The 26,852-nt window shown below is 45.7% G+C and overlaps 2 protein-coding genes across 2 annotated transcripts in view; both read left to right on the forward strand.

Moving 5' to 3' along the window:
* Nucleotides 1-734: 734 nt before the first annotated feature.
* Nucleotides 735-9,215, forward strand: LOC138370527 (uncharacterized). The gene is made up of 3 exons (XM_069334911.1): nt 735-792; nt 6,193-6,387; nt 8,719-9,215. Exons 1-3 carry the CDS (start codon nt 735-737, stop codon nt 9,213-9,215), a joined length of 750 nt encoding a protein of 249 aa, XP_069191012.1.
* Nucleotides 9,216-26,145: 16,930 nt separating this feature from the next.
* The window catches only part of LOC138370528 (uncharacterized), a 10,139-nt gene continuing 9,432 nt past the window's right edge, over nt 26,146-26,852 (forward strand). The window contains exon 1 of the mRNA XM_069334912.1: nt 26,146-26,231. Within this exon, the coding sequence (XP_069191013.1) occupies nt 26,146-26,231 (86 nt within the window). The remainder of the gene's footprint in view (nt 26,232-26,852) is intronic.

A 26,852-nucleotide genomic window follows, 5' to 3' on the forward strand; every position in this document is an offset into this window, starting at 1 on the left:
TATATATATATATATATATATATATATATATATATATATATATATATATATATATATATATATATATATATATATATATGTGTGTGTGTGTGTGTGTGTGTGTGTGTGTGTGTGTGTGTGTGTGTGTGTGTGTGTGTGTGTGTGTGTGTGTGTGTGTATACATACCATATAGCCATACAAGCTTGGCACGTTGGTTTGAAATTATGCATCTTTTTCAAGCATTTATTTCACAAATTTATTTTGAATCCAGGAATAAATTCTTTAATATTTTTAATAGATTTTGTAGGGCCACATTTCAGTTTTCAAATGATTCCGAACAAATTTATAAATATTGTAATTTGAAGAATAGGCTACTTTTTCATGTTTTTTTATTAACTATTCCAACAATTTTGAATGAATTCCTAAAGCAAAAAAAAAAAGTATATTTAAATGCATTCAATAGAGTAAATATTGACATAGTTGCGTTGGCAGCACCTGTTGCAGTTTTGTTTATTTGGTGTTAGGGTTAAAGGTGTATCTAAAAAACTATCAACACCGGGAGGGTTATTGTTAAAGCCACCACGATAGCCTCTCCCACGATAGCCTCTCCCACGATAGCCTCTCCCACGATAGCCTATTCCACGATAGCCTATCCCACGATAGCCTCTCCCACGATAGCCTCTCCCACGATAGCCTCTCCCACGATAGCCTATCCCACGATAGCCTCTCCCAGCAAGTATACTTCAGTTTTCATCATGGTTCAAGGTAAAAGTAAACTCAGTGAATATACAAGTAAACTTAGTGACTACACAAGTAAACTCAGGGTATATACAAGTAAACTCAGTGTATATACAAGTAAACTCAGTGTATATTCAGCAGTCTCCGTGGTGTAGTGGTAAGACACTCGCCTGGCGTTCCGCGAGCGCTATGTCATGGGTTCGTATCCTGGCCGGGGAGGATTTACTGGGCGCAATTCCTTAACTGTAGCCTCTGTTTAACGCAACAGTAAAATGTGTACCTGGATGAAAAAACGATTCTTCGCGGCAGGGGATCGTATTCCAGGGACCATAGGATTAAGGACTTGCCCGAAACGCTACGCGTACTAGTGGCTGTACAAGAATGTAACAACTCTTGTATATATCTCAAAAAAAAAAAAAAAAAAAAAAAAAAAAAATATATACAAGTAAACACAGTGTATTTACAAGTAAACACAGTGTATATACACCTAGAAGCCAAGTACACCTCTCAATGAAAATATCTCGTGTCATTCTTTGAGTAAAAGCGAATAAATACCCATAAATGTATATAATATAAATTAATTATGAATAATTTCCATAATAAATGTAACAACAATAGTAATAATTAAAATAGTGACATCAATAAAGAAATAATACAATCACGTGCCACAATTAAACCACCACACTCCCGTATGTTGACCAGACCACACACTGGAAGGTGAAGGGACGACGACGTTTCGGTCCGTCCTGGACCATTCTCAAGTCGATTGTCTTGAGAATGGTCCAGGACGGACCGAAACGTCGTCGTCCCTTCACCTTCTAGTGTGTGGTCTGGTCAACATACTTTAGCCACGTTATTGTAACTCATCGCCTGCAACCACACTCCCGTCTACTGGAACCGCATAACTGCGGGGCAGCAAACTAGTCCAACGTTAATTTGCGTGTTTGTTGAAGCAACGAAGCACCCAATTAGACGCAATGACCAGCTGATCTGAACCCGGTATCCGTCATCGCTTTTTGGGTACGATGTAGTACCCAAATTGAGTACCCAAGTGCCATACTACCTCCTGTAGTATGTCGCTCTGGCATGACAGAACTAAATTCTTGCATAGGGATGTGTATACTTGAGAGTATATGCGTTGGCACCACTAACACACCACAGACAACCCGTTCTCGCACTTGTTTATAGTCAATATTGGCTTATTTAATAAGTGCATATGTGACATACTAATTGATTGTGAATATTTTAGTTTACCTTGAAAAGCTTCATAGAAAACACCGACCTCACCTAACCTTCTTAGTATCTTAAGATAAGCATCTTATTGTTTCTTATTTACAATTATTACTTTACCTATGAACGGTATAGGTTAAGTAATAATTATAATTAAGAAGCAATAAGATGCTTATCTTAACATACTAAGAAGGTTAGGTGAGGTCGGTGTTTTCTATGAAACTTTTCAAGGTAAACTAAAATATTCACAATCAATTAGTATGTCACATATTTACGTATTAAATAAGCCAATATTGATTATAAGCTAGTGCGATAACGGGTTGCCACAGAACACAGAGTTCTCGCCAGGGAGAGAAACCTGTGTTCTGGATTATGTTCTGGACTAAAGTAGACTGGGTGGTTGGTCAGTAAGCTGTTGTTGTGGGTTTAAAAGAGCCTCCGGAGGGTGAGAGAACTTTTAAGCTAAACGCCAAAACGGTTTTCCTTCTGAGGACAGGCGGCGGATGTGCCAGGGAGAAGCCTGTGTATATTGAACCATAGGCTTGGGGCCATTTTGAAGAGATATTGAGAATGTCAACATGGAACCCTTACGAAGCTTCGAATCATAGCATAATTTACATAAAATGCATAATATATCATCACATACTTCATCACATACTTCATCATACCAAAGTAATCATTCAATATACGAAGTATGCTTATATTTGCATTTTGTACTAAGAGAAATGTGTGTTAATTTATCTTAAAATTCGTGTGTATAAAGCTGTGAATCGAAGCTTGGTAAAGCTTGCACGTGGACACTGTATATAAGTTGTTAGGTCAGTTTCACTGCTGCAGTGAATCCTCGTAAGCGGACGGCAGGTGAAGTTCAGGCAGTAAAGATCTCCTTTTATTTTGCTTTAAGTTTTGAATGTTAGTTCAACAGGAACGTATTGGAAGGAGAGAGGGGGAGAAAGAGAGAGCGGAAACATGATCCTGAACCCGAAACTAGCCAGGGGAAGCCTGTGGGTAAGGCCTGTAGGTAAGGCCTGTGGGTAAGGCCTGTAGGTAAGGCCTGTGGGTAAGGCCTGTAGGTAAGGCCTGTGGGTAAGGCCTGTGGGGAAACACTTGGGTACTAGACTAAGTCTTTTACATACAGTGTAACAATAGGTAAGTAATATACATATCCTGCCGCTCCTGCTCCTCTTGCTGGCATCGTACGAATTGGTAACAGCGAGTGTATACCTGTTCCTCGTTACTGTTCGTGTTGGCAAGCACCAGCCTCACATACCTCACCACACTGTGTGTGTGTGTGTGTGTGTGTGTGTGTGTGTGTGTGTGTGTGTGTGTGTGTGTGTGTGTGTGTGTGTGTGTGTGTGTGTGTGTGTGTGGTTACCTAAGTGTAGTTACAGGATGAGAACTACGCTCGTGGTGTCCCGTCATCTAAGTGCTCTTTGTCGTATAACGCTATGAAACTACTGACGGTTTTGGCCTTTACACAAAGAAAACTTTGTGTACAGATGCTTGCCTGTGACAAGCGATGTTTCCCAGCCTTCTTTTCCTTGTCCTTCAGCGTCCGTTAATGTCTAGCTTACTCTTCGCCCGAGCGTTTCATCATTCTCCAGTTGTGGTGACCGCGTCGGAATGTGAATCTAGACAGTTCCACTTATCAGGTGTTGACAGCCAGGTGTGACACAGGTCCAGGTGTGACACAGGTCCAGGTGTGACACAGGTCCCTACAGGCGGTGATCCATTTCACTGTACTTCCTAGGCAGATTGCCGATGAGTGGATTTCGTTCTGGATTCCCTGAACCAGCAACATGTGAGATGGAATTGTTTACATTATGGCAACAATTGTTTATATCAGCACGGCAGACCAATAACACAACCCGTTTGCACGATTTGCCACATAACAGCTGTTTTTTTCCTAAACTGACACGTACGAACCCAAACAACAACACACCCCCTCCCTCCCCTAACATATCGAGGTCGATAGATAAAAAAAAAGTCAATGTTAGTGCGCTTCAATTATTTAACGATTTGATCAAGTCCGCAAAAACAGTGAGACGCCATTAGACGAGAGAGCATCAGTGACGCCGAGCTGCTGAACTACTCCTCCGCCGCCCGCTTACCATATTTTCTGAGGAATGAAAGTGGTTTCGTGAATGCGTCACACAACCTGAGAACGGAGCCGCCTTTCCCTACAGCAAGCCACCTACATCACAAGCCTGTATTCTGAGAGCTCCAGGGTTGGATGTATGCGGCAGGTGTATTCTGAGAGTTATAAATCCAAAGATATAGCGAGAGGGGTATATTCTATAACTTATAGGGTCAAGAATACAAGGAAAGGATGCAGGGAGAATGTAAATAAAAAAAATACATGTTGGAAAGTAAGATCGTAATAAGGAGACTAAGAGAGAGAGAGAGAGAGAGAGAGAGAGAGAGAGAGAGAGAGAGAGAGAGAGAGAGAGAGAGAGAGAGAGAGAGAGAGAGAGAGAGAGAGAGAGAGAGAGAGAGAGAGAGAGAGAGAGAGAGAGACAGAGACAGAGACAGAGACAGAGACACAGAGACACAGACAGAATTGTTAATATGCAACTGTTAATTTCCAAAAGACTTCTAATTGTCCTCGAGAAAATTTGATACACCACCGGCAAAAGGAGTACCTGATCAACTAGGCTTTGCTGAAACGCGAGCAACAAAAAGCCTAATTGCTCCGTTAACCAGGAAGCCTGGTCTGACGTGGTCTATATTACAGAACCAGACATACAGGTAGCTTAGTGTATCATGCGAGTTACAAGGAGAGATATACACATTTTCTTGTGATGCCTTTGACCATTTCAGATCAAAGCTAACGTAATTTGCATTTGCAATTAGCTTTGTTAACTTAATGATGTCCGTGAAAACTTTTGGAGCAGCGGCAGCAAACTTTTGCAACAGTGGTGGCATTAGGCGCTTTTTTTACGGCGATGTTTGGCAATAGGCTCTTTTATGGAGGTGGTACAAGGTGGCACTTACCATCCAAGTGGTGGTGGCAGCATACTATCCAAGTGGTGGTGGCAGCATACTATCCAAGTGGTGGTGGCAGCATACTATCCAAGTGGTGCTGGCAGCATACTATCCAAGTGGTGGTGGCAGCATACCATCCAAGTGGTGGTGGCAGCATACCATCCAAGTGGTGGTAGCATTGATATTCATAAATGATAGTTTTTGTAATTTATAGTTAGGTTAGCTTACACAAAGTTACAGTCAAGTATTTACCCAAGAGAAAATCATAATAATATCATGTAATGTCTGTAAATTATAAACTGCATACTCAAGATTTAGATTTAGAAGCTACATGTATCAATGATTTTCAAAATCATTATAGATGTCAAATTCAGAGCAAGAAACTATTTCCGTAGCGACTTATATACCATAGTTACAATAACGACTGAGCTAAACAGGAGAACATCAGTCTAAATCAAACATTACCTTTTAACATTACAGTTTGAAAGGTGATGTATATTGGAAAAATAAAGTGTAGCTTACCATTAGAACAGTAACAAAAGAACAAATCCTCAAGGGCCGTAACGAGGATTCGAACCTACGTCCGGGAGCATCCCAGACGCTGCCTTGTGGATTTGGTTATTTGATGCATCACGCTATTGTGATTTCTGTGTGTAACAGTAACAGAAATTGCTACTTTTTACAAAGACAGGGCGCTAGGGATACAGTTTAAAATACCAGTATAAGGTGATCACTCCGTATGATCCGAACATAAACAATTGTCTCCTCCGTCTGGGGCTTGACAGCTGAGTGAGCAACGCTTCGGATTCGTAGTCCTGAAGTTCCGGGCTCGATCCCCCGGTGGAGGCGGAAACAAATGGGCAGAGTTTCTTTTACCCTGATGGCACTGTTCACCTAGTAGTAAATAGGTACCTGGGAGTTAGACAGCTGCTAAGGGCTGCTTCCTGGGGAGGGGGGGTAACAAAAAAAGGACAGGACGAGGACCGGTCCGCAGGGACGTTAAGCCCTGAAATCATCTCAAGATAACCTCAAGATAACCTCCCTGGAAAAAAACATACCAGAGACAACTGTTCCTACGTTAATTGCACCATTCATTTTTTTGTTATTACTGTAGTCCTCTGTTTTCCCCCACCACGACGCCAGAACATTTTTTGCAACAGTAGTGCGTGAACACCTGTTGCACAGGCAGTAGAACACCAACAGGTTCACTTTAAAAAACCAGCTGACTTTTGCAGCAGCATCAGCTGACTTTTTCAACAGATCAACAGCCGTACAGATCAACACCCGCCACATCTACCACAGATGCCGTACAGATCAACACCCGCCACATCTACCACAGATGCCGTACAGATCAACAGCCGCCACATCTACCACAGATGCCGTACAGATCAACACCCGCCACATCTACCACAGATGCCGTACAGATCAACACCCGCCACATCTACCACAGATGTCGTACAGATCAACACCCGCCACATCTACCAGAGATGCTGGAGACACAGGAGACGCGTGGTGCCACAACCCCCATACTACACCCTGCAGGCCCGCCACACACGCACGAGAGAGATGAGAAGGACCCAGACCACCGGCAGAGCACTCCCAGTAACAGCTGTATATATGACCGGGACGTGGACAAGCTGCACTGTAGCGAGGCTCATCACTGCTGGATTGGCCAGAGATTTGTGGACGACTCTGCTGGGAGACGCTGCTCCTGCCTCTTCTGACGGAGATGGGGAGAGAAGCAGATGGGTGGAGTCGAACAGGGACTGAGGGGGGAAAAGAATGAGGGCCAGAGAGTGTGGAGGATGAAGAACAGAGCAAAGTGGAGAGAGGAATAGGAGATGGAGGGTGAGAGAGACGTTAAAGAACAGGGGCTAAGGATAAGGATCTACTTCAGGTTACCTGCGAGTCGCAAGTTTACTGCCAAGCACCTGATCACTCAGGTTTAATTAGTCTAAATGCGAGTTTAATTAGTCTAAAGTATCTCTGTTGGTTAGGTTAGGTTAGGTTAGGTTAGGTTAGGTTAGGTTAGGTTAGGTTAGGTTAGGTTAGGTTAGCACTTGGGGTGGTCCTAATAACCATCGTGGGGTTGATAGGCCTTAGATAGAGCATACGTCAAAACGCGACGTGCTATGAAAACAGGTTGAGTGTCTTAACCCCCACATCAGACGACATTCTGTCTTCGCGTGACCCCCCTACCGCGCGCTTATCCGCACTCCGTTTTCTGTGAGTAGGGTCTCAGACCTGAGAAACTCATGCACTCGCTTCCCAACCCAACCCACCCAAACATAACCTAACCCAACGCACCCTAACGTAACCTAACCCAACGCACCCTAACGTAACCTAACCTAACGCAACCACTTGAATTGGACGGCAGGGCGACGGTCTAGCTTCTTGCAGGTCGGCGTTCAATCCCCCGACCGTCCAAGCGGTTGGGCACCGTTCCTTTCCTTCGTCCTATCCTAAATCGTTATTCAGGATAGGACGTTATTCAGCAGGTGTTGTGAGTTTGTCTGGTGACCCAGCAGGTGTTGTGAGGTTGTCTGGTGACCCAGCAGGTGTTGTGAGGTTGCCTGGTGACCCAGCAGGTGTTGTGAGGTTGTCTGGTGACCCAGCAGGTGTTGTGAGTTTGTCTGGTGACCCAGCAGGTGTTGTGAGGTTGTCTGGTGACCCAGCAGGTGTTGTGAGGTTGCCTGGTGACCCAGCAGGTGTTGTGAGGTTGTCTGGTGACCCAGCAGGTGTTGTGAGGTTGTCTGGTGACCCAGCAGGTGTTGTGAGGTTGTCTGGTGACCCAGCAGGTGTTGTGAGGTTGCCTGGTGACCCAGCAGGTGTTGTGAGGGTTGTCTGGTGACCCAGCAGGTGTTGTGAGGGTTGTCTGGTGACCCAGCAGGTGTTGTGAGGGTTGTCTGGTGACCCAGCAGGTGTTGTGAGGCTGCCTGGTGACACTGCAGGTGTTGTGAGGTTGTCTGGTGACCCAGCAGGTGTTGTGAGGGTTGTCTGGTGACCCAGCAGGTGTTGTGAGGTTGCCTGGTGACCCAGCAGGTGTTGTGAGGGTTGTCTGGTGACCCAGCAGGTGTTGTGAGGGTTGTCTGGTGACCCATCAGGTGTTGTGAGGGTTGTCTGGTGACCCAGCAGGTGTTGTGAGGTTGCCTGGTGACCCAGCAGGTGTTGTGAGGTTGCCTGGTGACCCAGCAGGTGTTGTGAGGGTTGTCTGGTGACCCAGCAGGTGTTGTGAGGGTTGTCTGGTGACCCAGCAGGTGTTGTGAGGTTGTCTGGTGACCCAGCAGGTGTTGTGAGGTTGTCTGGTGACCCAGCAGGTGTTGTGAGGCTGCCTGGTGACCCAGCAGGTGTTGTGAGGCTGCCTGGTGACACTGCAGGTGTTGTGAGGGTTGTCTGGTGACCCAGCAGGTGTTGTGAGGTTGTCTAGTGACCCAGCAGGTGTTGTGAGGGTTGTCTGGTGACCCAGCAGGTGTTGTGAGGGTTGTCTGGTGACCCAGCAGGTGTTGTGAGGTTGTCTGGTGACCCAGCAGGTGTTGTGAGGCTGCCTGGTGACACTGCAGGTGTTGTGAGGTTGCCTGGTGACCCAGCAGGTGTTGTGAGGTTGCCTGGTGACCCAGCAGGTGTTGTGAGGCTGCCTGGTGACACTGCAGGTGTTGTGGACTTGCCTGGTGGCACTGCAGTTGTTATGTCACCTGTATAAGCAATTAAACTTTCAGAAAAGTAATTAAACCCATGCGGAGTGGCTCTTGAGGGAGCATAGTGGGCCGCTGATTATTTCCACTCCAGGACGTCTGGAGTGGACCAACCAACGTCTGGAGTGGACCAACCAACGTCTGGAGTGGACCAACCAACGTCTGGAGTGGACCAACCAACGTCTGGAGTGGACCAACCAACGTCTGGAGTGGACCAACCAACGTCTGGAGTGGACCAACCAACGTCTGGAGTGGACCAACCAACGTCTGGAGTGGACCAACCAACGTCTGGAGTGGACCAACCAACGTCTGGAGTGGGCCAACCAACGTCTGGAGTGGACCAACCAACGTCTGGAGTGGACCAACCAACGTCTGGAGTGGACCAACCAACGTCTGGAGTGGACCAACCAACGTCTGGAGTGGACCAACCAACGTCTGGAGTGGACCAACCAACGTCTGGAGTGGACCAACCAACGTCTGGAGTGGACCAACCAACGTCTGGAGTGGACCAACCAACGTCTGGAGTGGACCAACCAACGTCTGGAGTGGACCAACCAACGTCTGGAGTGGACCAACCAACGTCTGGAGTGAAACTAAAGTGTCCCGAGTGAAACTAGATCGTCTCGAGTACAATCTGAGCGATGTTGACCAGACCACACACTAGAAGGTGAAGGGACGACGACGTTTCGGTCCGTCCTGGACCATTCTCAAGTCGATGTGGATCAGTCTCACAGTCGACTTGAGAATGGTCCAGGACGGACCGAAACGTCGTCGTCCCTTCACCTTCTAGTGGTGGAAATAACCTGAGCACAATTTAAGTACTACGTTGATTGCATTACATGCGGGAGATGTCAACGTTTTCGGAAGTAATTAAGTGTTCTAAAGTTGGAATTCTGTCTTCAAGACCGAATGACTATTATCAAGTCAGGGTGGTCCAGTGGTTATAGCTTCAGCAGCGGGGATTCCCTCGGTCGCAGGTTCGAGTCTCTTCAAGAGCTCCAGATGATTATATATATATATATATATATATATATATATATATATATATATATATATATATATATATATATATATATATATATATATATATATATATATATAAGTTTGTGAGGGTACCACCTCTGGTACTAATGTGGGGACCCATAGCCTCGGAGAAGAAAATAAAAAGTATTCAGAGGAGACCTTGTGGTTTCTCACTGAACACTAATATTATCTTCTCCTACCACCCCCATTCTTTTGTATGTACACATATATATTCACTTTATTTGAACTTTGTTACAAAAAAGGAGTTACATATGGGTTACAAAGATGGTCATCATAGGTTGTCGAGTTCCTCCAGCTCCTCAGATGGCGGACAGGAACCCTGGATACAGTGCGCATTTCCCCTCTGTATCGCCACACTGAGGCGCTGGAAAAGAAATATATATATATATATATATATATATATATACATATATATATATATATATATATATATATATATATATATATATATATTAAAGTATTCAGTGAGAATCCACAAGGTCTTCTCTGAACACTATTTATTTTCTTCTTCGAGGATGTGGGTCCCTTTAATTAAACCAGTGGTGGTACCCCTAAATATATATATATATATATATATATATATATATATATATATATATATATATATATATATATATATATATATATATATATATATATATTATAGAAAATCACGTTAGTATGATTTGTGTCTTGTGTAAATAAGTATAATTCTGATAATTATAATAATTCTATGTACTTCCCCCAGGTGAGTGGTGGACCGGCCGGCAGGTCCTCGAGGCGAGGGTAAGTCCACAGAGCTCTATGGTTCGTAGTGATTGACCAATTTGATGGATGTTAATACCTATCTGTTGGAGAATCGCCGTTTCGTAGGGCCACCGCTGCAGTGTTTGGGTATAATGATAATTCGATTTATCGGGACAGGAACCCTGTGTATATAATTTCTAGCTTGTATCGAGATCCTCTCAAGGTTGAAAGACTGACTTTCCCGTGAGGCAACCATACAAACGTGACTTAACTTTACTGCTAGGTGAACAAGAGGGTCATGAGGTGAAAGGAAATATGCTCAGACATTTTTGTCCCGCCATGGAATCGAACCCGGGATCCCCGAGTGTGATGCGAGAGCGAAGCCAACTGTGCTTGGGTATACAGGGCAATGTTCCTTTAAAACCTTATATAATGTTACCTGGATTTTCGACCCGGATAAAATAAAGTGACAGGAATTAAACAAAACATAGTGAATGTCTTTATACAACACCTTCGTGTTTTCTTGGGCTAATATGACCGTCAAACGTCCTCGACTCATGACCAAAGGGGTTCCGTCCCTGGGCAGGACAGAAACGATTGGGCATGTTTTCTTTTACTTGATGCACCTGTTCACTTAGTAGTTAAATATGAATTCGGGAGGTAGGCAACTGTTGTCGACTGCATCGTGTGAAAGGTCAGTAGTTAGCCTAGTTACCTAATTAGGCTAACTTTGTAATTCTTTAAGTACAGGCTTCCTGTCCCCGATAACGGTAACTAAAATGTTAATTTTTTTTAATTTTGGTTCCGAGGGGCGAGTTTATTGGGCGGCGTCACCCACCCTGTGAGTGGACACACCGCCATAGCAGCATGTACAACACATCCCAATAGGAAGAAAACCCGCTGGGTTGTTCATCCTGTCACTTGTACTCAGACACAGCTGGGATTTACTATTAAAACTGTTCACTTGATTCAATGAACACCTTATCAAACAAGATTAACATTTGCCAACCAACTAAGTTACTTTATCTTGCGGGGGCAAAATGGGGGGGGGGGAAGATCTTGTTAAGAACAGCATCCATATTTGACAAAGTGTTTTTCCTATCTCAAACAATATGGGGTTTATTATTCTACGCATATTTCCATTGTCACTTAGATGACCACTGTCTCTCAGGTAGTGGTCAAGGCGGTGTCCGTCACTCTCACCACAGGTACTCACTTATTTGTGCTTGCGGGGGTTGAGCTCTGGCTCTTTGGTACCGCCTCTCAACTGTCAATCAACAGGTGGTGCAACTCCGCTGCACAACGGACACGGACACAACATATCGTTGTGTTCGTGTTGTACGACTGAGCAGTTGAGCAGCTACTCTTCTGTTGTTTCGAACTCCGACTCATCATGGGTATTTGTATCCAAGACGAATTCTGGCTATTACTAGTCTCCCGCGGCCACCGTCCCTTCGTAAACGCATGTTACTATGTTGTTTACTATTATAAATAACTTGGAACTAATCAACCTATCTATTCATCCGTTCTACATAGCCATACTGCCTTTTGCGCATTCTCCTAATAACTCCTAAATTGAACTAGTGGAGCCGGTGGCTGAGCGGACTGCGGAATCACTGCACGCGTGATTCTGTGGTCCCGGTATCGATCCCGGGCGCCGGTGAGAAACAATGGACAGAGTTTCTTTCACCCTGGTGCGCCTGTTACCTAGCAGTAAAATAGGTACTTGGGAGTTAGTCAGCTGTCACGGGCTGCTTCCTGGGGGTGGAGGCCTGGTCGAGGACCGGGCCGCGGGGACACTAAGCCCCGAAATCATCTCAAGATAATCTCAAGATAACTGTGCATTTCCAACCCAACTTCATCTATCCATTATCATCTTAATCTTAACCTAACTTATCGTTTCCAACTTATAAATGTCCAGCAAAACTTACCTATTCCCCATCCTATCTAACCTGTCTTAACAGTGTGTGCATTAACCCCTGACAAAAATATACAAGAAAGTTGTAACTACCTGAGCCTTAGGCCTACACGGCCACAACGCGAGAGTATTCTTAATCCCGTGTGTCCCTTCAACTTCCTGGACGAGGCTGTTGGTCTTAACCTGTCGACTTTTGCATTGCTTGTTAGGCATATTATCATATATTTGCTAATATTGATGTTGAAACCGTGGTGTTTATAAGAGTATAAAGGGAAGAGCACGGATTTCTAAAAGCCGGGTTCGATCCCCGGGCGAGGAATAGACGGCTGGCCACTTTTCTTTTCAGTAATGCATGTGTTTGCCTAGCAGACAGTAGGTACCCGGGAGTTAGGCAACTATTGTGGGTTGCAAGCTAGGGATAGTCATCCGTTACCCTAGACTAGGTTCAATACTAATTGTAATATCTTAGCATACTAAGAAGGTTAGGTTAGGTTGTGGTTTTCTATTCAGCTTTTCAAGGTAAACTCAAATATTCACAATAAATTAGTATGTCACATATGCACTTATTCATAAGCAAGATATTGACTATAAGCAAGTGCGAGAACGGGTTGGACCCTAAGGGACTTGGATCAACTTCACAGGCTCCCCTGGCCCCAGGCTTCCCTGTCCCCTGGCTACCCCTGTCCCCTAGCCCTGACCCATCCCCGCCATAATAGAGGTACTCTTAATTTTGTTCCCTCAAGTGGCTTTTAGCCCTCCTCGTTCCTAGTCAACGCCATGTTTGGAGTGGCAAAAAGTTGTTCCTGGCGAATTTTACCATATCCTGCTACCTAACTTCCGTAAACAAGTTGAAGGAAGTTTTAAAGTTAAAAATATACTTCGTCGATTAACAGCAGAGTGGCAGCACCGCCCCGCTGACGTCACTGGGCGCTGAATGGTGGAGCACTCGCTGGTTCTGAATGCTGATTGGACGTGATTATTTGCCCTCGTCGTGTCAACACATTTATCATGAATGACATCGTTATGAAGCAAATTGCGCATTTGTTGAAATTAGTCACGTTATTTTAATATTTATTTTTATTTTAAAGATGACACTAGGCCAACGACTATCTCCATCAGTGGCGATATCTGGAGCTTGTTGATTGGTTCTGATTTGGTTTTCCCGCGTTAATGTCTTGGCCAATGAGGGAGAGGCTATGGAGGGGGGGGGGGGTGGAATCAGGAGAAAGCACCAAGCCATTACGACTATATAGCACTGGGAAGGGGTCAGGACAAGGATTTGGGATGGGACGGGGGAAAGGAATGGTGTCCAATCACTGGGACGGTCGGAAATTGAACGCCGACCTGCATGAAGCAAGACAATTCTCGGAGACAATTGATTTGTTTGCTTTTCTTATCGCTTTTTAATGGCAAAATGATTTTATGGTATTAAACTAACAGGTCTCGATCATGTTTTTGTTTCAATTAGGTATACCCATTAGGTTCACACAGCTATGGGATGGTTGGGGTCAATGATATGACAGCAAACCCAGACCAAATAACGATTGGAGTCTCTAACATGCCACAAGACCAATCTTTAGGAATGATTGGAGTCCGTATAAAATAACAGAAGAAAGCATAGCTCGACAAGGCCACTACGGGCTCACCATAGCCCGTGCTACTTGCCACTTTTGTTCCAAGTGGCTGAATCTATAACAACAACATCATTGCTCATGTGAGCAAACTTAACAGTTCTCTAAGTCTGTCATTAAGAGTCTGGCTCACTAAGATACAGACGCCGTCTTGTTCAATATGCTCTCCTGTAATTATTACAGCAGTCGAAATTTCCGGCAGGACCTGAATATATGTGCTGGAAACGCATTTTCTGCAGTATACCGTACGGTATAACCTGGATATATCGTATATAACTCATAACATTCATCAGGTTTAACAAGACCATTTGTCATCAAAACGTTTAACTCGTCTTTAGTCTTAGTGGTGGAAATTCTTTGGTCTTAATGGTGGAAATTCTTTGGTCTTAGTGGTGGAAATTCTTTGGTCTTAATGGTGGAAATTCTTTGGTCTTAGTGGTGGAAATTCTTTGGTCTTAGTGGTGGAAATTCTTTGGTCTTAGTGGTGGAAATTCTTTGGTCTTAATGGTGGAAATTCTTTGGTCTTAATGGTGGAAATTCTTTGGTCTTAGTGGTGGAAATTCTTTGGTCTTAGTGGTGGAAATTCTTTGGTCTTAATGGTGGAAATTCTTTGGTCTTAATGGTGGAAATTCTTTAGTCTTAGTGGTGGAAATTCTTTAGTCTTAGTGGTGGAAATTCTTTAGTCTTAGTGGTGGAAATTCTTTAGTCTTAGTGGTGGAAATTCTTTAGTCTTAGTGGTGGAAATTCTTTAGTCTTAGTGGTGGAAATTCTTTAGTCTTAGTGGTGGAAATTCTTTAGTCTTAATGGTGGAAATTCCTTGATGGTCTATCCATCAGGGATAGAATGAACCCCCAACGAGGCGTCGGAGGTTCCAGCAGAGGAGTCGGGGAGGGGGGAGGGGGGTGGGGGTCGTCTTAGCGGTTAAAGAGGACCTCTGAACACGCTCCTGTATACCCAAGTGTTAAGGTGTCCTGAGTGAGAGTAGAACAACCCCCCACACACATTGTGGGCGCCGGTGGCTGTGTGGATAGCTCGCTGGACACGTAATCCTGTGGTCCCGGTTCGATTCCCGGACTAATCAGAGACAAATGGGCATTGTTTCTTTCACCCTGATGCCCCTGTTACCTAGCAGTAAATAAGTGCCTGGGAGATAGACAGCTGTTACTTGCTGCTTCCCGTGGGGGGGGGGGGGGGAGGGGATTAGTTAGTAACAGTTGATTGACAGTTGAGAGGCGGGCAGAAAGATTAGAGCTCAACCCCCGCAACCCGCAAGCACAACTAGGTGAATACACACAAACACACACACACACGCACGCACACACACACACACACACACACACACACACACACACACACACACACACACACACACACACACACACACACACACACACACACACGCACACACACACACACGGAGCTTTCCGGGCCATATATACAGCAAAGGTGAGACTCACTCTCGAATATGCGTTCCCAGCACGGAACCCATACCTGAAAAAGGACAAGATAGACGCTAAAAAGGTCCAAAGATATAAAACGAGACTCGTTCCGGAGCTGAGGGGATTGAGCTGCGAGGAAAGACTGAGAGAACTGGCCCTTACTACACTGAAGGAAAGGAGAGATATGGGGGACATAATAACAATATATAAGATCCTAAGGGAAATTGAGAAAAATAGACAAATCAACGTTGTTCAAAGCTAGGAACAGCAGAGCGAGGGATCACAGATAGAAACTTGAGACGCTAATGAGTTATAGAGACATCAGGAAGAACTTTATTAGAGCTGCCAATAATGGGAATAGGTTAGATATAGAAGTCGTTGAAGATAATTCGCTCTTAATTGTAAATATTATAAAAGTGTGAGAAAGGATTCATTGCAATTAATCTAAGAACGTTGGGAAGGCGGGGCCAGGAGCCTAGCTATACTCACCCTGCAAGCACATCTAGGTGAGTACACAACCACACAACATGCACTCAATCACACAGAGCTGTGTGTGAGAAGAACTAGTCTGATAAATGGCTGCTAGAGTTCAACACCAGCAAGTGTAAGGTAGTTGAAATGGGATCAGGACCCCGGAATAGTACACGATCAGTAACCGATGAAGGAAAACCGCCCTCCCTATAACGACTAGAAAAATGGAGGTGGAATAGACATAACACCAAACCTAACTCCAGAGGTTCATGTCAATAGAATAACGTCAGCTTCATACTCTTCGCTGGCAAAGGTTAGAACATCTTTCAGGAACTTGAATAAGGAGGCTTTTAGATCACTGTACAGCCTAGGTGGCGCCAGTGCTGGAGTACGCCGCCCCTCCCTGCAACCCACATCTAAAAAAATAACGAAAAGGTGCAGAAGTTTGCAACGAGACTCGTCCCAGAACTTTGAGGGATGAGGTACGAAGAGAGACTGAAGGAACTAAACCTGACGACGTTAGAAAGGAGGATGGAGAAAGTGGACATGATACAGACGTACAAAATACTTAGAGGGATTGACAGAGTAGAAACAGATGAAATGTTTACGCTGGAGACCAATAGAACAAGGGGACACGGATGGAAGCGTGAGACTCAGATGTGTCATAGAGATGTTAAAAAGTTTTCTTTTAGCATAAATGTAGTGAGTAAATGGCATGACTAAAGAGTAGGTTGTGGGGGTAACCTCAATCCACAACTTTAAAAGTAGGTATGATAGGGAAATGGTCAGCAATCATTGCATTAGATAACGAACAGCTGGAAAAGCGGGATCCAAGAGCTAGAGCTCGATCCAGTAGGCACAAAGACGCGAATGTACACAAAACCTCAATAGTATGTAACAAGTCAATGATAACAGGAGAACTGCCAAGCATTTGGAAGACAGCTAATATAGTCCCGATATACAAGACGGGAGACAGACAAGGGTAATGAACTACAGGCCAGTGTCCCCTAACTTGCATACATGAAGGTGATGGAAATGATCGTGGGAAAACTAGAAGAACATCTGGATATTAAGAACTTTGTAACCCATCACCAACTTACGTTCAGGGATGGCAACTCTTGTCTCAGGATTAATTGAATTCTGTGACTAGACAAGAAAAAGACTTGTGGGCGAACAGCATATTTTTGGATTGCCAGAAAGGCTTTAGCACAGTACCCCATAGGAGACAAACGCATAAGCTGGAGAAGCAGGCAGGAGTAAAAGGGACGATACTCCAATGGATAAGGGAGTACCTAAGCAACAGAAGACAGCAAGTCACTGTGAGGGGTGAGGTCTCAGAGTGGCGAGGCGTCACCAGTGGAGTCCCGCAGGGTCCGTGGTCCTTGGACCTATCCCTGCTTCTGATATATGTCAACGATCTCCCAGAGGGAATAGACTCGTTCCTCTCAATGTTTGCTGATGATTCGGAAATTATGACGAGGATTAAGACCGAGGATGACATCAAGAGGCTGCAAGATGACCCTAGACAAACTGAAGAAATGGTCCAACAAATGGCTACTATAGTTCAACTAGAGTAAATGTAAGGTCATGAAACTAGGTGGAGGGAACAGGAGCCCAGACACAGGGTACCGAATGGGAGACGAAGTCCTCCACGATAGGGACAGGGAAAGATCTAGGAGTTGATATCACACCGAACCTGTCTCCTGAAGCCCACAGCAAAAGGATGTCAGCTGCGTATGCGAGGCTGACTAATATGAGAACTATCTTTAGAAATTTGTGTAAGGACTCATTTAGAACCCTGTATACCACATATGTCAGACCAGTCGTGGAGTATGTGGCTCCAGCATGGAGTCCATACCTTGTCGAGCATAAGACGAAGTTGGATAAGGTTCAGAGGTATGCCACTTGACTAGTTCCAGAACTAAGAGGTATAGCCTACGACGGAAAGCTGCGTGATTGCACATCATATCGCTGGCAGACAAAAGAGTAGGGGAGACATGATTTCCATGTACAAAATTCTCGGGAATTCACAGGATATGTTGACAGATTATTTAACACGGGTGATACTCTCACAAGGAGGAACAGGTGGAAAACTGAGTACCCAAATGAGCCACAGAGACATTAGAAAGAACATTTTCAGTGTCAGAGTTGTTAGTAAATGGTAGTGATTAGGCAGTGATGAGGTGGAGGCTGATTCTATACTCAGTTTCAAATGTAGATATAATAGAGCCCAATAGGCTCAGGAACCTTTACTCCAGTTGATTGGATGCTGAGGGGCGGGACCGAAGAGCCGAAGCTCAACCTTCTCAAGCACAACTAGGTAAATAGACATCTAGACGTCAAGAGAGCCTCAAGAGAGAGAGACGCAGTCGCTCCGAGCTTTGCAACATGGTATTCACATTGCAATTAAATTCAACAGGCCGAAGGAACTCGAGCTGGTGGGGCCATCAAAGCAGATTAATCCCCTTTCATGCGTATCATAACCACATTAGTCAAGAAGGAGGGGGGGGAGGAAATGGGAAGGGGGGTGAGGGAGGGAGGGGTAAATGGGAAGGGAGTGAGGGAGAGGAGAAAATGGGAAAGGGAGTGAGGGAGAGGAGAAAATGGGAAGGGGGTGAGGGATGGGGAATTTGAGGAGAGTGTAAAGGAGTGTAAAATAAATAATGTAATAGTGGAAGGGGAGGAGGAGGATGAGATTGGATATGGGAAAGCGTGATAGGCTGGAAGAAGTATGGAAGGGAGAGGTGAAAGGGGTGAAGACGAAGGAGACAGGAATGGGATGAAAGGGAAGAAAATAGGAGATATTGAAATGGCGGTGAGAATATTGATGATACTGGTGAGGGAATGTTGGTGAGGAAAGAGACCGCAGACGGACTCATCAGATGAAGGAAATGATTTCTTGTGAAATGCTTTCCCCAACAAAGAAAAATAAATCCAAACAGTGAGATGGAAGTACTAGAGCGGAGGCTGAGGCGATCGTCCCAATCTGAGGAAATTACACTGCAGCAGAAAGCTATACAAGAGATAAAGAAAATTCAAACTCATAGTCAAACAGAAAGCTAAGAGTAACAATTAAACAAATAAGATCCAGCCCAAGTGCGGTGAAAAGCTCTGTACCTCAGGGCACAGTCCTTGCACCTCTGCAATTTCTCATTCTTATCTCGGATATAAACAGAAATACTAGTCACAGCTTCGGGTCATCCGTTGCAAATGATACAAAAATCAGCATGAAAATTTCTTCTGTAGAAGACACTGAAAAATACAATTTGATATTAATAAAGTCTTTGATTGGGCAACGGAAAAATATGTTTAACAGTGATAAGTTTCAGGTACTGAGGTATGGTGGAAACGAGGAACTTAAACGAAGCACAGGGTACAGGACACTATCAAACCTACTCATAGAAGGAAAGTAACATATAAAAGATCTTGGAATTATGATGTCTGACGACCTGACATTTAGTAAATATAACCGAGCAAATATATCGGCGGCCAGGAAAATGATGGGATGGATTATGAGGCCGTTCAAATCCAGGAATCTCACAGCAATTCTTATTCTTTTAAATCACCGGTGTTGTCCCATCTTGAGAACTGCTCAGTACTCACTTTCCCTTTCAGAGCGTGAGAGATTTCTGAAATAGAGGGAATACAGAGAACATATACAGCACATATAGAAACGATAAAACATCTAAATTATTGGGACCGTCTCAACGCTTTCAAAATGTTTTCTCTGGAAAGGAGACGAGAAAGGTACCAAATAATATATACATGGAAGATACTGGAGGGCCAGGTCCCAGATTTGCACAATAGACTAACAACATACTGGAGCGAAAGCTACGGAAGGAAATGCAGAATAGAACCAGTGAGGAGTAGAGGTGCCATAGGCACAATCAGAGAGCACTGTCTGAACATCAGAGGTCCACAGCTGGTCAACACCCTCCCAGCAAGCATTAGAAATATTGCCGGAACAAAGTTGGATATCTTCAAGAAGCACTTAGATAAGTTCTTGGAAGAAGTGCCAGACCAACCTGGCTGTAGTGAATATGTTTGCCTACGGGCCGCTCCAAGCAACAGCCTGTTGGACCAAGTTACCACAAGTTGAGTCTGGCCCCGGACCGGGCTCGGAGAGTTGAATAACTCAAGAAACCCTCTCCAGGTAAAATACATGTTGGTGATGCAGGCGATGAGTCACAATAACGTGGCTAAAATATGATGACCAGACCACACACTAGAAGGTGAAGGGACGACGACGTTTCGGTCCGTCCTGGCCCATTCTCAATCGACTTGAGAATGGTCCAGGACGGACCGAAAACCTCGTCGTCCCTTCACATTCTAGTGTGTGGTCCTGGTCATCATATGTTGGTGATAATAGTGAGGGGGAATCTTGGTTGGTGTATGTTGGTCTAATCAATGAGTATACAACATACACTGGTATTGCATGTTGGGTTAACCAATGAGGACTCATATAGAGTGTTGTGACTCCTAACCCGCCGTCCGTCACCCAGCCACACCCCTCCATACTGTGACACGCGCCACCTGCACGGCTGCTAATTGATTATTTAACACTCGCGTGCAAAGTTTGGCTTTCATGTCCTGTAAAGCCATATACGACCCTGATGAAGCGACGGAGAAGTTGTTGAGAGAGAGATTGAAAGAATGAGATAGTGATTATATGAGCAGGTGAGAATTTGTGTATGTGAGTGTGAGTAAGGCAAGCAAGCAAGCAGAGGAAGGAGATTGAAAGGGTCAAAATTTAAACCCGTTCCCGCACTTTCGTACAGTCAATATTGACTTATTAAATAAGTGCATATGTGACATACTAATTTATTGTGAATATTTTAGTTTACCTTGAAAAGTTTCATAGAAAACACCGACCTTACCTAACCTTCTTATATGTTAAGATAAGTATCTTATTGCTTCTTAATTATAATTATTACTTAACCTATTATAGGTATAGGTTAAGTAATAATTGTAATTAAGAAGCAATAAGATGCTTATCTTAACATACCAAGAAGGTTAGGTAAGGTCGGTGTTTTCTAAGAAGCTTTTCAAGGTAAACTAAAATACTCACAATAAATTAGTATGTCACATATGCACTTATTTAATAAGTCAATACTGACTGTACGAAAGTGCGAGAACGGGTTGCAAAATTTTAGAGACATACAGACTTCCTGACCGATGACCTGGTTACCAGGCTTCCAGAGAGGCTGTTGCTTGACCCATCCTTCCTACTTCTCCGGCTTGTTCTTCTCTCGTTAATTGGCGTGTTTGCTTGTGTATTAGTGGGTGTTATGATTGACGGGGGACGCTCCCTGTCTGCTGGGGCGTCACTATGGTGGGGGGCGGGGGGGGGGGGTAATAATGGGGGTTGGAGGCTAGGGGAGGTGGGGTGCGTGGGGGAGGGGGGGAGGTGGGGAGGCGGATAAACTATCAATTGCATGCGGGTGATAGGAAGTAATGTGTGGTGTTTGTGGTGGGGAGGGTGGTGGTGGGAGCGATAGCCTGTGTGTGTGTGTGTGTGTGTGTGTGTGTGTGTGTGTGTGTGTATACTCACCTATTTGTGCTTGCGGGGGTTGAGCTCTGGCTCTTTGGTCCCGCCTCTCAACTGTCAATCAACTGGTGTACAAGTTCCTGAGCCTACTGGGCTCTATCATATCTACACTTGAAACTGTGTATGGAGTCAGCCTCCACCACATCACTGCCTAATGCATTCCATTTGTCTACTACTCTGAGGCACGTGTGCATGTGCATGCGTGCATGTGCGTGCGTGTGTGCGTGTACTCACCTAGTTGTGCTTGCGGGGGTTGAGCTTCGGTTCTTTGGTTCCGAAAGATTGAGAGAGTGCGCGTGCGTGCATATGCGTGCGTGTGCGTTAGTTGGAGAAATGCGTGTTTGGTAACGGGAGGTCTGGTGACCCGTAGTGTTATCTTACCTTTACTGACGTTCCAGTTGTTTATCCCCGGTGGAGGCAAATGGGCAGAGTTTCTATCACCCTATTGCCCCTGTTACTTAGCATTAGATAGGTACCTGGGAGTTAGACAGCTGCTACGGGCTGCTTCCTGAAGGGGGGGGGGGGAGGTGTAACAAAAAAGGAGGCCTGGTCGGCCTCCTTTCCGACTGGCTGAGAGGAAAAAAAAATTCTCAGTCGTGCTTTCCGCCCGTGTCTCTGAGAGAAAGAGTGTTGGTGACACAGGCCTGCAACCCGTTCTCGTACTTGCTTTAGTCAATATTGGCTTATTTAATAAGTGCCTATGTGACATACTAATTGATTGTAAATATTTTAGTTTACCTTGAAAAACTTCATAGAAAACACCGACCTCACCTAACCTTCTTAGTATGTTAAGATAGGCATCTTATTGCTTCTTAATTACAATTATTACTTAACCTATCGGGTTGCAACCCGCTCTCGCACAAGACAGCACATATATGACTTATTGCTTATAGTCAATATTTGGCATATTAATAAGTACATATGTGGTATCCGCCTGGGAGCAGGGGCAGGTGAGGACACCTGCTGGAGAAACAATCACTGCTGCTGTGGGAGCTGCAGTATTAGATTACTCGGGAGAGAACTTGGTTACCGCCGCCATTCTGCCGCTGTAATCGATCATTCTTATTAGTTTATTCTGCTCCAGGTCTGGTGCTTCCATAACAGGGATTACAGACCACGGAAATCGCAGGAGGTCGTTATTGATGGCGATTTTCCGTAAAGGATGGCTCTGGGGCCGACCCTGACTGGCCTATGCCACTCACATAACCCCCCCCCCATGTGTCATCTTGAAAAGTTGGGTGAGGTTAGCCCCAAGAGTCTGCCTCTACTTTTAGCAGACATTTATTTTTGTTAATATAGATAATGTTACCGACTTTTAGACGTTGTGGATGGAGGTGGTCTCCAGGCCTTCTCAGTGTGTGTCGTGCTACTCTACACTGTAATGTGTGGCAACGTCTTTGGTAGAACATAATACTAATACAAACAGTCTTGTTGACCACCAGTACTGGGTGCGAGTATGTTCGTATTTTGCCTCAACTTATTTGAGTTTCCAGCGTATGTCCTATTGTCAATTTTTCTCTCGCTCTAATGAAAAAATATGACTGTCCATATCCACCTTGTGTATTCGCTTCAATATCTTATATATGGTGAGCATGTCCATTTTTTTCTCGTTTTTAGGGTAGTGGTATTGTGGTACCTTAACCTGTCGTGGTGGCGTGCGGTGCTCTTAACTCACACACTGGTAATGTTAGGACCCTCTGCACTCTGGCCGCATAGTTCACAGTTGTTCACACGCTGCGTTATCCAGTGTTATCTTCACATAGACTGTGTAGGTTATCTTTCCAGAGTCCTTATTTCATGAAGAAGAGTCCTTGTAAATTCCGTCCTGTTGTTAGCCAGCGGCCCGTCTGCTGCTGATGTTACTTGGTTTGAATTTAATGTTGGAATTATATTCAGTACCAAATCCATTTCTCATTCTAATTCCTGTATATGCTATTTCCTTATGGTGCTGATTCATCCTCTCTCGCTTTCCGATTGTCCAACCACTTGGGCTGGACGGTAGAGCGACCATCTTGCTTCATGCAGGTCGGCGTTCAATCCCCGACCGTCCCAGTGGTTGGGCACCCTTCCTCCCCCCTTCCCCCCAACCCAAGTGCTATATAGTCGTAATAGCTCTACGCTTTCCCTTGACATTTCCCTCCCTCCAATTTGTATTACCTTACACTTGTTAGAGTTGAACTCGAATAACCACTTGTCTACCAACTAATGGAGTTTGTCAATACACCCCAACAATTTTCTGCAATCACCATTGAGTATTATTATTCTCATTTGCTTTGCATCACCTGCAAGCATTAATATGCATGAGATTGTTACCTCGGGTTGGTCAGTCACTAATATTAGGCACACTAATAGTGCCAGGACCTAGCCATGGGGGTCCCAGGACCTAGCCATGGGGGTCCCAAGACCTAGCCATGGGGGGTCCCAGGACCTAGCCATGGGGGAGGGGTCCCAGGACCTAGCCATGGGGGAGGGGTCCCAGGACCTAGCCATCGTGGAGGAGTCCCAGGACCTACCCATGTGGGCCCCAGGACCTAGCCATGGTGGAGGGGTCCCAGGACCTAGCCATCTGGGATCGTGGACCCCCTTCCCTATGGCTAGGTCCTCGGGTCCCCTCACGGGAACACGTTGGGTTTGTTATCCATTGGTGCCACAGTGAAGGTTTTGTTGTAGCGCAGACCCTGGCGACACGGTGGTGGCTGCCTCTGTAACACAGGCACCAGCCCCGGTACCAGTAGCACCAGTATCACAGGCACCAGCCCCGGTACCAGTAGCACCGGTATCACAGGCACCAGCCCCGGTACCAGTAGCACCAGTATCACAGGCACCAGCCCCGGTACCAGTAGCACCAGTATCACAGGCACCAGCCCCGGTACCAGTAGCACCAGTATCACAGGCACCAGCCCCGGTACCAGTAGCACCGGTATCACAGGCACCAGCCCCGGTACCAGTAGCACCAGTATCACAGGCACCAGCCCCGGTACCAGTAGCACCAGTATCACAGGCACCAGCCCCGGTACCAGTAGCACCGGTATCACAGGCACCAGCCCCGGTACCAGTAGCACCAGTATCACAGGCACCAGCCCCGGTACCAGTAGCACCGGTAAGAGTAGCAGCAGCAACGCTAAGCATCGCTGCCAACCCCAGACGCAGAGAAGAGCATGAAGCAGAGGGAAGTGAAAAGCGGAAGAGGAGGAATCACGCAATGCGAGGCACGGAGGGAGGGAAGGATGGAGGGAGGAAGGGAAGGATGGAGGGAGGGAGGAAAGGATGGAGGGAGGGAAGGATGGAGGGAGGTAGGGTGTGTGTGTGTGTGTGTGTGTGTGTGTGAGGGGTCGGGCTGGGTCGGAGAGGTCCAAGGCGCGGGCCGGGCTCAGAACCGGTGTCGACGCCTAGCAGGGAGCACACATACATACCTTCCTGCCTCCTACTGTCCCACACGGTCCTGTCTCTCTTCCTGTCCGCGGCCCCTGTCACCAGGGGGGGAGGAGGGAGGAGGCTCGGCCTCACTATCCTCCTCCGTGTCACACCGTGTGACTAACGCGGTCACACTCCCGTGCTCAGTGTGTCGTTACCTCGTCTGACTCGTTACGTAAACAGAAAACAACAATGATATTGACCATCAAGTTTACTCCTTTCGTATCGCACTGGGTAATTGTCTAGCGAGAGAAAGTGATTGTTTGAAATGGTGTTTCCTGTGAAGGTGGTGATTGTACGTGGTTTACCAGCGTGTGTGAAACAGTGGTGAGAAACAACGTTGCTTTTCGTACGCTGTTATGGCCTCGTTATTGACGGAAGCGCTTGTTGCTGAATGGTCATTGGTCCAACCTCACGATCGTACGCGTCCTGGAAGGTTAACAGCCATTCCAAACTAATACGATGATTCATTGATGTACGGAAAAAGTCGACCACATTCCTAGTGATGTCACATGTGTAAACTGGCGAGGCTATTTTGGGGTTCCTGTCAGGAAGCTCTGTACAATGACGGGTGATTGTCGGGCCCTGTCAGAGGGATCTGTACAATGACGGGTGATTGTCAGCGGATTAGTGAAGCAGAAGTGCGGCGCGTCACTGCTCCCTACTCTCATTTGTCACTTTAAAACCGTATGGACAAGTGAATAGCTTTGAAGAGACCCCGCGAGAGCTCTGGATAGAGCCCCGCGAGAGCCTGTGATAGAGCCCCGTGCCAGGTGAGGTTCTTGGCAGGCTGTGCCACTGGGCCTCTCGGTAGGACCCAAATTACAGTCATCGAAGGTCAAGTTCTGTGATCATGAAGCAGCTTAGCCAAGGAGGATTAACTTGAAGTAAAACTACGGGCTCCCATAGCCCGTGCTACTTGGAACCTCGTTCCAGGTAGCGAATCTTTAACAACAATAACTTGAAGTCGTTTCGTGGATGGTCTCCGGTCCCTCCACAGCGCAGGAAGTCGTCTCGCCAGATACGGCACTTCTTGAAAACCATACATTGTTACTGGGAGGAAGCCCGCGTGTTGCGTAGTTGGGTCGTGGTGCGTAGTAGTGCGTCGAGTGCATGGGTCCAGTGCAGAGTCACAGGGGTCAACTGGCTTGGTCCTCCCAAATGGCTCGGGTCAGTAGTGGCCTTCGGGGAGGCGGCCTTGGAGCTGCTTGGGTGAGTCTGGTGCCCCTCTTGTGCCTGCCGCACCTCTTCTTCAGCACTCTAGCTCTTCAGCCCTCTTCAGTATGAATAAGGAAGGAGAGGAACCCCATCTTCACCCTCCAAGGGGAGGATGCCTTCAGTCAGCTTTGGCACCGCAGCCTTTATTCTCATCCGGGTGAAACGAGCCTTCAAGAAAAAGAGAGCCAAGCTCAAAAGGTAAATATTGCTAGCATTCTTCTCTTGGATGATAAATGTCAATATTTCTGTTATTCTGAGTCAATTGTAAGCACAGCGAGTGGCACTTGAGTAGCAGCACTGTGAGTGTGTGAGTCAGCCGTCACCTGAGTGTGCTGGGGCAGGCCTAGAGTGCCTGCGGTAGAGGGTAGTGCCACAGTACAAGTTAACTATCAGCTTGGTGCCATAGTTAACTATAGTGCCACAGTTAACTATCAGCTTGGGCCGTGTACATGCTCGCCGGCAGGACTAGTAGCGTACTCATCACAAATTAACTCACACCATGTCGGCTAAGGGTCATCTCAGGTCACGCGGGAATAACAGACTTTACTAAACAAGATGTAAACACAAGATGTAAACACAAGATGTAAACACAACGTCAATGAATGGCGTATGTGACACCGACAACATTTTTTTTTTGTCGTACACGACATGAGTGAAGGTCGATAAAATAAACAGGAACATGTGAGTGAATGGAGTTGTAAATATTATTATACGTTAAAGTCGTGTTGTGTGATGGCTTTTAATTAAGACGAGCGTTAAGACAGTGTCGTCGCTAGTAGCGTCAGTCGTCAGTGATGGTTGTCTCTTGATACTGTCCAC

The sequence above is a fragment of the Procambarus clarkii genome, chromosome 32 (assembly GCF_040958095.1).
Source record: "Procambarus clarkii isolate CNS0578487 chromosome 32, FALCON_Pclarkii_2.0, whole genome shotgun sequence".
Lineage (NCBI taxonomy): Eukaryota > Metazoa > Arthropoda > Malacostraca > Decapoda > Cambaridae > Procambarus > Procambarus clarkii.